Below are 12,180 nucleotides of genomic sequence, written 5' to 3' on the forward strand. Positions count from 1 at the left end.
CTTACCTATAGAGCATTCAAGAGTCCTTTCAGTACACCTCTGCCTCTGGCTCTCCTTTGCCTCTGCCTCTGACACTGGCTTTGTTGTGCTACTGCCTTTGCCTGTGGCTCTCTTTCGGCCTCTGCCTCTGGCTTTACACAATAAAACAGTTAAAATCTTGCCTGTTGTTTCCGTGGCTGCTTCAGCCGAAGTTGTTTTACTGCCTCTTCGCGGCCCTTGTGGATCAGGGTCGGTCTGAAGATCCTCACCCCTGATATCATAATATAATAGAGTTGGTATCCGACTCATGAAAGCACCCCCTCTCTGGCCGATACGTGCCTGCTATCACTCAGTTTTGAATGGGGCAGAGGACTGTCCAATTCCAACCTCCCTATGTAATAGTGTTGGTGGTCTAGTGAATCGCTACTGATAAGCAGCCCTGGGATGTCTAGAAGCACCATGTACAGAAATAGAAAAGACTAACCAGAAGTCTTCTTCATCCTCCTCAGTATCCTCCAACTGGGGAACACCAGTGAAAAAGGGTTGAGAGTCCCGTGGAACCGGAAAACAATGGTAAGCTGGAAATCAGTGTCTCAGTACCCAGAGGCATTCGGTACACATGAGCAATGGGAACTCTGGTTCATCCGTCACAAACATGTCCTTAATTCTTGTGGTACTAAGTAGGAATTGGGACCAACTTGGTAGCTGAAGAAGGCTGTACCACTGACTGGGAATATATCGACACTGTGGTTTGCCTGGTACCAAGGGTGCTGAGTGGGTAGGTACTGATGGTGGGGCTGTGCCAGAAGATAACTGTCTGGAGTGCTTATTCATGCCCATCTTGTCCCTGGTAGATGGTACCAGCACCCTATCAGAAATGTGTTTCTCCAGAACTTTCCGCTAGTACAGGAGGAGTCTTTTGCCTTTATGGTACTGAGCCAAGAGGTCGAGGCTTCCAAGACTATGGATCTAGCAGAGGACTGGGGCCATTTAAGAACTAGCTCCTTATGATGAGAGTGTCCAAGTGCCTCTTCTTCAAAGCTTTCTCTGAAGTTTCCATAGCCTTCCTTTTCTTAGGAACTTGCACTGAGGCTGAAGGGCCATTTGATCTGTCCAGAGACAGATGTACTGGGTGGAGTGGGGGTCTGGGAAACTCCTGACCTGACTCAGAAGCATGTCAAAGGGAGCACTCCATCATGAACAGTCTCAGTTCTCAGATTAATCACACTGTTCTTCCTTGCCCTGGATATGAGGGCCAGGCAGAAGTTGTACTTCTGGGAGCTGTGAGACTCCCTCAAACAAATATACTTGGAATGGGTGTCACTAACAGGCATAGCCTCTCAACAGGAGAGATGAGCCTGGCATGCCCTATCAGGAGAATTAGACTCTCCAAAGGGAGGGAAAGGAAACAAATCAATCTTGTCACTACTTATATCTAACTAACTAACTATAAACTATCTACTAACAATTAACTACACTAAACTAATCCTAAACAACCAACCATAAGAAACTGTACATGAGATAGACAAGGCATGCTCAAGGCAGACATGCTAAGGCTCCGTCTCAGGCTGAGATGTTGATTAGGAACTTAGAATGGTTCACCAGGCAGCCCTATCTCACCTCGATGAATGGCACAAGGATTCCTAGAATGCATGTGCAGGTTGAACAGATGCTGCTAACAGAAAATCTCGGATCAAGGACTCGAGGGGTGCACATGCACCTGAAATGGAGCAACCATAGGGACACTGCTCAAAGAAGTCAAACTTCTTATGTGTTTCTCTCAGTGAGGTATTAATCCAACTGGATAAGCAGAGAAGGAAGCTCCAAACTGGACACTAGGAAGTTTAGACTTGAAATTAGATGAAGGTTTCTAACCATTAGAGGAGTGAAGTTCTGGAACAGCCTTCCAAGGGGAGTAGTGGGGGCAAAAGACATATCTGGCTTTAAGACTAAGCTTGATAAATTTATGGAGGGGATGGTATGATGAGATAGCCTAATTTTGGCAATTAATTTGGCAATTGATCTTTGATTATCAGCAGGTAAGTATGCCCAGTGGTCTGTGATGGGATGTTAGATGGGTTGGGATCTGAGTTACTACAGAGAATTCTTTCCTGGGTGCTGGCTGGTGAGCCTTGCCCACATGCTCAGGGTTTACCTGATCGCCATATTTGGGGTCGGGAAGGAATTTTCCTCCAGGGCAGATTGGCAGAGGCCCTGGAGGTTTTTTGCCTTCCTCTGCAGCATGGGGCACGGGTCACTTGCTGGAGGATTCTCTGCAGCTTGAGGTCTTCAAACCGCAATTTGGGGACTTCAATAACTCAGACATAGGCTAGGGGTTTGTTATAGAAGTGGATGGGTGAGATTCTGTGGCCTGCATTGTGCAGGAGGTCAGACTAGATGATCATAATGGTCCCTTCTGACCTTAAAGTCTATGAGTCTATGAGTCTATAAACAGCAGGAAAATCCTGGATGGTGAATGGTCATCATTTTGCCCATGAGAACAAAGGAGGAAGAATCACCAAGTGTCTGTGTCATGGCAGAGTGAGCTACAGGAATGGCATTTCAAAGGAAGGTCTCAGTGTTAAAGTAATGCAAAGTGCTTTCACTCTGACATAGCTCTGAAAAATACTAAATACTACCACAGGTTTGGTGTAAGAGGTCAGGAGCAAGGAGGCCAAACACTACTCCCTGAGGAGACTATCAACTCTTCTTCAAGCATCAGTCAAAGAATTTAGACTTAAGACCTCGGTCTCACAGTGCACTATACTGCCAACAGACCACTAAGCCAGGCTCAAATCTTTTTCACATATAAGTAACTTACTGCTTCCCACTTCTCCATTTATGGGTTTAACTTGCTGGTCACAGCTAAATTCTGCCTGTTCCAATACACCTTTGCTTTGCAGTACAGTATTGTCAGGAATAGGTAAATATATTTTGGCCAACATATTTGTCCTTTTAGATGATTCACAAATCTAAAAATAAAACAATTTGTGCTGTAGTTAAGATGTGTCAAAAAAGAACAAGTTCCAGCAAAGAGATTCTGAAAGAAGCTGTGGAGAGGGGGAAGAAACTCCAAAAAGGAGGATTAATATAATTTTAGACAGACAGAATATGTACTTGTAATGAAAAAGTGGTTCTGTTTGCAAAATCTTTCTTAACTACTTATATGGTTTCCATTTCCATAGTATCTGAGCACCTCACAGTCTTTACAAAAATTCTCTTAACATCTCATGAGGTACTATTATACCCATTTGTAAGAACTAAGGCACAGAGAGACTAAGTGTCTCGTGCCTAAGGTCACACAGTAAGTCTATGGCAACAGAGCGAACTGAACCTGAATCTCACAATCCCTAGCATCCTAACCACTGGGCCAATGTTCCTGTCAAACAATAGCCTGTTTGTATAGGCATACATATATTCTGCAATTGTAACTTGGACAGCTGTTTTTGAAAATTTGGTTTGGTATTTTGTATGCTAATTTTATAAAGAAACTATAACATGACAGAAAACACAAACATTAAGGGGCCAATCCAATTTCCATTAAAGTCGTGGATTTTTAATGCCAGAAAGGACCATTAGATCATTTCTTTAGTGACTGAATCCTGCTATCAGCTTTGCCATTATTTTGCCTAGGACTGGTATCAGGCTAACTGACTTATAGCTACCCATCAATATGGATTTTAATGCAAGTTGGGGATCAGACCTAAAACATCACACAGAAATGAAGTACAAAAGTAAATTACATTACTATACCTCCAATCGAAGAGATTCAGGCCAATTTAATAACTGAATACTAAAAATTTGCTGAAACATTACTCTAAAATCCAGCTGTAGGGGAGCTACTGAAGTGCAAGAGACTTGTTTTTCATTGTAAAATATTTTAATAAAATACTGTTGCCTCTGAACTTTGGCTCTTCTCTTCTGTTCATACCTATAAATTACCAAATATAATACAGATTTAATTAATTCTAGATAATCAAACTCAGAGTAACAAACTGGTGACTAAAGTGCAACAGTTACCGTAGCATCACAAAAACACAAAAGCTTAGCATATTGGTTAATTTCAAGGGAATACAAATCATGCACATTTGCTATCAAAGATTAATATTGAGTAAATAATAAAGAAATATTTAGCCTACATTTGTGAAAAAGACCCATGCATGTGCTCAACTTTACACACTGTGACAGTCCCATTGACTTCACATTGCATAAGATTAAGCATGTGCATAATTCCTTGAAAGATGATGGCATTAATGTTAAATTTTATTTTAATATAAGATTTACTTTTTAAAAAAAAACAATCAAAGTCTAAATTTGTAATTTAAATGAATTATTTTGAAGCTATTTACTTTCAAATTATAATACACTAATTTCTCAAGATATGTGAAATTAAAACATACATATCATCATTATTCTACCTTGGCAGAGAAATAAATATTTTGCAATTTAATAATTACAACTTACATGGGACACTTGGACACTGCTGTTATTTCTGCAGTCAAAGTGAGATGTGGTATGAAAAGAGGTTCCTTTATCTCTGCAAGTTGTGTTGAACTCACCAATGGAGGAACTGAATCCAAATATCCCTAGAAACCAGTATCAGTATTTTAACTGTTTGTAACATATCTTTTTTAGCACAAGCATTAATTTCCTACATTCAAACTGGTTATCATAACATATCTATAAAATACGATTAAGCTCCTTTGGTCCTTTTGAAAACCTCCGCCTAAATTTTCACTGGATCTGGGACATTAACAGCATCACCTTGATTTCCACAATTCTAAAGCAACTGCTTTCTCTAGCAAATCAAGAAGCACTACACTGCTGTCATAAAAGTGAGTGACAAAACTCTCATTAGCTACAATGTGAGAAGGATCAGGCACACAATATCGATTATTTTAAAACCTGTCTCATAATTTAAGTACCTTCTGTTTTCCCCAAGTCTCTGAAATATTGTCAGGGTTATCAATATTATCTTCTCCCTCCAGCCATCTGCCTTTTTCAGCATCTTGTGCTAATCCTGCCTTATATTCATCCTCATTATTTTTCTTGATCAGCCTTCTTCAAACATGGATACAAAACATTTAAATATTATAATTAGAAAAATGTAGCTATAGTTGTTAGATCACACACTATAATCTTCCAATGTAGAACAAATACTACAAAGTGTTACCTCACAATACATCAGAGTTTGAAACTCGTGGAAGATATCAACAGGATTATAAATTAAAAACACTTTCTGTAATTATTAGCTTTAGTTAGAATGTTTAGGGAAGGGAGATGTCTACATCAAGTGCAAAACCCATGCTTTTTGTTTTGTTTTGTTAATCTCTTTTCAAGATACTGATGCTCAATACTTGTATTTGAACTTCTTAAAATCAATTTTCATTACCATAAAATAATTACAGAATTACAAAATTTACAATAGGAAATTTATAAGGACTGATAGAGAATTATCAATCAACATTTACCTTAACTAACCACAATCCTAATTTATAAGAGAGCTATGAAAATGTGGATCTAAGAACAACACTATAAGTACACTACATTCACCAAATAAATGTCCTTTTCCAAAACTGTATTCCATGTAAACCTGGTTATGAAACACATGCAGTTTTTTTTGACTGCAGCTTTCTAAATATACTAATAGAAAGTCCATTTCAATTAAAGAAATGTCAGAACACAGAAAATATGGTATTAGTTGCACTAGATAAGGGCATCTAGAGTGAAGGGCCATCTACCCAATATAACACCAGTACAATCAGACTGTGTGGGAATTCCCACCTAGGGAACCGGAACCTAGGGTTAGAGTCCTCCCCTCAAACCCAAGAAATCTGGGTTCTAGCTAAACAGGTCCCACTCTCTCCAATGCACCCAACCCTCTCTAAGGTGGTATGCCGCTTCGAATGCCTACCAACTTCACTATGAGAATCATTTTCAAATTTGACGCAATGAAAGCAGGATGGAAAAGACACCTCCCCCGCTCCTCCGGAAGACCTAAAACACAATCACTGGATAGTGTCAACTGATATCTGTCCTTCACAGGCATCCTACCCCTTCATTTGCCAGATTTGGCTCAGAACAGAGTATCATGGAGGCACATAATGAATTTGGAGGCCTCTGTGCCATCCAAATGATAGCATGAGAACTAGCTTAATGTCAAACCAACACAGGAAAGTCAATAGGCTCCAACACAGCTCTGCAACAGCTATTCCAGCCTAAGAACTGAAATGGTGTATATAGCCCCTCTGATGGTGTTTGAGATATTGCATCCAGCTACATTTTTATAAAGTATCTTTGAAAAATTGTATTGAGAATTTACCTTTCCTAATTTTACATCTTGACTGGGAGGAGACTCTCTTATGTCTGGAACAGATCAGACCAGCACCCAGAAAGCAGAGAGTCTAAGTTGACTGAATAGCTTATTCCACTACTCAACTGCTCTTCTAATTCAAAAATTTGGTACTTAATATCTAAACTTTTCCTTTCTTTTCATTATCACCAATGTTAATACTTATAAGTATATATGTTTGAAAAATTATTTGTAGTTCTTACAGCATACAAAATATACTCTCTGTAATATGTGCTACAGATGTAGGCTATTTTTAATTGGCAATTTCAATATAACTCCTTTACACAGACATTTCGGAGACACTCTGAAAGGATATCATATCAACTTACTTTTGAAACTGTAATTTTACAGGTGTACTTGTATATTCTTGCTGTCTACGTACAGATTTTATTTGTTTCCAGACTTTTAACATACTATGTATTAAAGAAATATCTTTTTGCTGTTCTAGGTCATACAATTTCTTGGTATCTCTGCAATAAAAATATACAACAAAAAGATAATCTAATTCTCTGATAACAAAATCAGACAGTCTATAATTATACCGCCAAACTTCAAGTTTTAAATAGAACACATATTTAAAGTACTTTATTCCACAGGCACAGGCTTAATTTATTAAAATCTGCATATTCATTTTCCATCGATTCTTTGCACATACACTAGCAGATTTTTTTCAGGTACAGCACACAGCAATGTGAATTTGGTCCTTTGCCTGCATTAAGTGGGAAAGGGAAGAAAAATATGCAAGAACAGTATGCAGGTTTTCTGAAATACAAAAAGATTTACTGTACAAATCTGAAAAAAAAAGAGTCTGGCATGTTGACTAATTAATATGGGAATAAAATGAGAAACCACATCTTATTCTCTACACTTGTTCCTTAAAATTCTGTCAGTGACCCATAATTACTGAGGTGAGGACTGAACAAAGGTAACCTGAGATTCTGGTTTGTAGATATTCAGACAAAAATTTGTTAAACTGTCAGACTTCCCTGCTTAGTATCTTGGCTGTTCCATAGGAGATTAAAAGAATAAGATTGCTTTGTCATGGTATTACTTTCTGCCTAATAGCCTCTGTATAAATATCAACTATTTTTGTTTAGAGATGGCCTCAAACCAAAACTCTAGAACCAAATGGCCCATAAATTCTGGGGTGGTTCTGATATGGATCCAAGTACTTTGCAGGTTTGGCCCATACTTCTTTTTGCTTCTCATGATTTAGTGGGCATGTAAGCCTCTTTTCACTACACAAACTGTAGAAAAAATATCTAAAAAGAAACTAAATTCCTGTATTATTAGATGCAAACAATAAAGACTCCTCTGGAGTCTTGTTACTTAGACTGGAGCCCAGGCTCTAGGACCCTATAAGGTGGGGGGATTCCAGAGCTCAGGCTGGAGCCTGAGCCCAAACACCTATGAGCCTGAATCAGCGGCACAGGCCAGCCATGGGTGTCTAATTGCAGTGTAGACATAATTGTAGAATTCCACCAAGAGAAGGCACCAGGCCTGGCACCTCTGTGGGTACACTTAGACAGCCCAGAGAAGCATCACAGGTACAGCTAAGCCTTGAACAGTGACACCTGTTGCCTTTACCCATGCAAGTAGTTCCACAGACTTCAATAGGATTACTTGCATAAGGAAAGAGAATATCTAATATATACATAGAATTTCTGTGGCATGATATAGCTAAATATATTGTTAAATATATCAAACAACTCTGTTATATTCAATTTCCACATTCACCGTAACAAGAAAAAATTTATATTATAATTTGCATATCATACAACTTTCTTGCTTCCAGTAAGAGAACACTTTCCAGTTACTTGAAAGAGGCTGTTCTACAGCACAACGTCATTCCAAAGACAAGCCATCCGGTGCTTTATGGTCTGTGTTTGAAATGTACTGTTTGTCTAAAATATAAGATTCTTGGAGTAAGGACTGTGTATTTCTCTAGGTTTTGTACAGTGCTGAGCATGCTGTTATCACCAAATAATAAAAACAATTAAATATCTATGCTATGAGACTTTCACCACTGTAAGTGCTACTGTGCATCAGCTACTGCAGAAAAGTCACAATGTATTTTTAATTCTGTCTCTCTGTGGGAAAATAAGTTAAATTAGTCATGATAGATGCTGGGAATGGGAAAAATGGAAAATACTGGAAATGTGGGCATGTCAAGTTAAGGTCAGGAACTGTATGAAGAATTTTATTTTTTAAAAGTTTGAAATTAAACCAAATATAAGTAACTCCAAAATCTATTGCAGCAGCGTTTTACCATCAATATTTAAAAACAAATCCAGAAGCTTATGTACAGTTCTCATAAAAAAATGTAGTAGTTGTGTGTTTAGAAAATAGTGCAGTATTACAATAGTTACGCATTATAAAAATGGATGTTTATTAAGGAATTCTAAGGAGTAGATTGAATAGAGATACAAGTTGTCAAAAGAAAACAGAACTGACAGTTGCATAGTGTAGTTGTAATATGCTTGGTTCTTTTCAATAATTACATTACCTTATTTGCCATTGGTAGTCATCTAAAGTTTTCCTGCTCAGTTGGCTTGCTTCCAAACTACTTTCTATTATTTTGGTAGCATTTATTAATGCCTTAAGCTGTAATAAAAATCCCATACATTGTTCTGAAAAAGTTAAAAACTTTTCAGCTGATTAGTGATAAGTTCCTACTGCATTCAGCAAACCTAATAAAAATATTAACGTATTATGCTGATGAAATACCAAACATAATCATACCTAAAAGGTACAAAGAAATTCATTAAAGATGAAATGGCAGCTTTACCTTTACTTTTTCTGATTTTTGTACTTTTAATTCAGACCCTTTTGATCAGTTTTTGTATTCGATTTTCAGTGCTACAGAAAACTATAAAATGTAGATTATTTATCAAAGAACCCAAAATGTCATAATCGGGTCTTTCTCAAAGATGTGTATTTTGGCAACTCTGTTTAAAAAAAAATATTAACAGGGAGATCAAAAGGTTTAGGAGTAGTAAACACCATTCTTATCCTGGTATGATTGAGAAGCAACTACATGAGTGGAAATTTGAATTTCTAGCACTTTGAAGGTTTTTCCACATGAGTGTAGTATGGTTACAGCCTGGTACTTTTGTTAGTAAAGGTAAAGATTGTCAGTCCCTTAGCCACAATGTTGAGCAGTATAGTTCTACGGAAGTCAATATCAAGGGGCTCACAATCTGGCTCTAAGTAAACAACATCAAATATGCATCTGAATCAGAGGATATTTACTTAGAGAGACTTGACTTTCAAGCCTATTGGGAGACTGAACCTTTGCAACCAAATTAAGAGATATTTTTTCATCATCTTGATCAGTGAACATTTGCATACAAGGCTTCTATTAATAGTAATTAAATATTAACCGCATTAATAAATCCTTGTGAGTCAAACAGAGAATATACCCCTATTTTTCTTAAATGAACTTTTAGGGCAAAGAGCTATATTATCTTTTCTTATTTAATTATGAAATGTTCATTGTCACATAAGCCAATAACCCAACACATCTGAATTAGTTTGAAAAAATGTTTTTATAGTGCAAAGATTTAGTTTCACCAGCTGGCAAAATGAGCTGCTAACTACAGGTATAGCCACATTGGGGAGTATCTCAATTATTCCCATAAACACAAAAATGTTGCCAGCCAATTATGTGCGTCTTCCCTAGACTGTAACTCTTCCCTCCCTTCTCTTATCCCTCCCAGCTTTTACCCCTTAGCCTGCCCTGTCACCACATCGCACCTCACCCTTCTGATTCTTCCCTTCTCTTTTGTACTGCTTGGGTGCCAGCAAGGGGAGAACTGAAAGCACAGAAGAGACAATCTTCCAGCTCTCAAGCACTACATCACAGTGGTCCCCAGTGACTGGGAAAAGCAATTGCAGGAAGAATCCTGGTCAGCCCCTGTATCCCTGGGCCAGAGTACATTCCATGCAGATATAATCTGAGAATTTAGGTGCCAGCCTCCAACTAAACTCTACTGAGCATATACACACAGTGATTTATACATTTGGCTAAATTTAGGTGGCTTTTCACAGGGACAGAAAAAGGCACCTACAGTGATTTATACATTTGGCTAAATTTAGGTGGCTTTTCACAGGGACAGAAAAAGGCACCTTTCTGAATCCAGGGTGACCTCTACCCTGCTACAAAGTTTGGGCATGCTAGTTTCTCACCGAAACAGTTATAACAACATGTTAACATTAGAAAAAATATTTTTCACTAGTTTTGGTCTCAGAAATGGTTGATCCATTTTTCTGAAACTCTATCCCTACGCCCCCCTTTCCCCCAAAAAATTTAGCCCGAGGTAGACACCCCGCACAGAATATTTTAGCTCAAAGATTTTAAATTTGGCAAAGTTATAAGGAACTGAAAACAGGGTCTTATAATGGAAAATTTTAGGCAAACTTAACAATAGCCTTTGCTGACAGCTCCACCTACAATTCATATGTACATATACATACACATTTCCATCCCCTCCTGAACTGTGCATCTTTTATTTCTGAAACTATCCACATTTAAAAAATGAAGCATTTTCTTACCTTTTCAGATAGCAAAAGAGCTATATTATGCTGTTGTCTCTTCTGAAAGCATTCATAAAGTTGGAGCAACCTAGCAGCCAACACATGTTCTTGGCTGAAAAGAGGATGGTGGCTGAACAATAAACTTGATATATTAAGATCTAGTTGATAAAGTTCTCTTTGACCCCCTGATTTAGTTATGATGCAGCTTTCCAATTCAGGTTGCATTGCCTGTTTTAAAATAAACAAAACAAATAAATAAATGTCTTTATTTCACATTTTTGAAAGGCAGTGTTACTTAACAGTAACTGTATCTGTAAGAGTTTTCTTCTTTCAAAATCCAAAACTCTAGTCTCAAAATACAGAGTGATTTCAGTCTGTGGTACTCAACAAAATGGTAGTAACCTTAAACTGCAGTACTTTCTAACTAAAGTCAGCCTCAGACAAATAACAGATTCCCTCATATTCAGACAATAAATGTGAAAGGAGACAATCATGTACTGATGTAATAATAGAATTTGCACCAATATGACACTATCTCTAAAGTATCAAAGCACTTTATAAAAAGTGGGTAAGCAATTCACTGATCCCATTTTTTTTAAAAAGGTGGAGCCACGGGGCAGTTCAGTGACTTGTTCAAGATCACATAGTAAGTCAGTGACAGAACCAGGAATAAAACGTAGTTCTATGTTCTGTATCCATGATAATATGCTAAAACCAATTATCCTAAAATTAAGCACTTTATAATCTGCCAACTGTGCTATCTGAGCCAGCTGATTTACAAGCTCAGAATATATTTATAGACAGTGCCTCAGCCGAAGAAGCAGGAAGTTCTATAGTGCTATTCACTTCACCTACAAAAAGCCCAACTAATTGGGCTTTATGCCAGTGAAGTACACAGAGGTTATGGGGCAAAAGTTAAATCTCCTTTGTACCAGCAGGTCAGGCTACATTGCAGCAACTCTACAGCTATCAGTCTAGTTTATGAGTTGGAATAACTCCTGCCCCACTCCTTGCAGTAACTGAGTGGTATATTAGGACCACTGGATTTGCATAATTGTAGTCAGTAGCCCACAACATGGGCCATGCCCAGCACCACCTTCTATGCCATCCTTTTTGGGCTGTTGAAGAGCCCACTCCCAATCCCCCACTCAAAGATGTTCAAAGATTTCCCTGAATGGCTGCTCTACCCGATAACCTGCTCCACCCACCACTCAAGGTATAACAGATAGCAAGATCTACAGCCCCAAAGAGGAACACAGAACTTTTCGTTAGCAAGTATCAGAACCATGCTTAAAGCAGCTAAATAAATTCTG

At 38.1% G+C, this 12,180-nt stretch overlaps 1 protein-coding gene across 3 annotated transcripts in view; it reads right to left on the reverse strand.

Annotated features, from left to right (window-relative positions):
• The window catches only part of CC2D2B (coiled-coil and C2 domain containing 2B), a 112,399-nt gene that overhangs the window by 63,759 nt on the left and 36,460 nt on the right, over window positions 1–12,180 (reverse strand). For all 3 annotated transcript variants that reach the window (XM_039482535.1, XM_039482533.1, XM_039482536.1), the window contains 7 exons: window positions 10,886–11,095; window positions 8,838–8,935; window positions 6,661–6,801; window positions 4,905–5,040; window positions 4,444–4,565; window positions 3,733–3,910; window positions 2,801–2,951 (listed from right to left, as the gene is read on the reverse strand). In XM_039482535.1, the coding sequence (XP_039338469.1) occupies window positions 2,801–2,951; window positions 3,733–3,910; window positions 4,444–4,565; window positions 4,905–5,040; window positions 6,661–6,801; window positions 8,838–8,935; window positions 10,886–11,095 (1,036 nt within the window). The remainder of the gene's footprint in view (window positions 1–2,800; window positions 2,952–3,732; window positions 3,911–4,443; window positions 4,566–4,904; window positions 5,041–6,660; window positions 6,802–8,837; window positions 8,936–10,885; window positions 11,096–12,180) is intronic.

Source organism: Mauremys reevesii, linkage group 7 (genome assembly GCF_016161935.1).
Source record: "Mauremys reevesii isolate NIE-2019 linkage group 7, ASM1616193v1, whole genome shotgun sequence".
In the NCBI taxonomy this organism is placed as follows: Eukaryota; Metazoa; Chordata; order Testudines; family Geoemydidae; genus Mauremys; species Mauremys reevesii.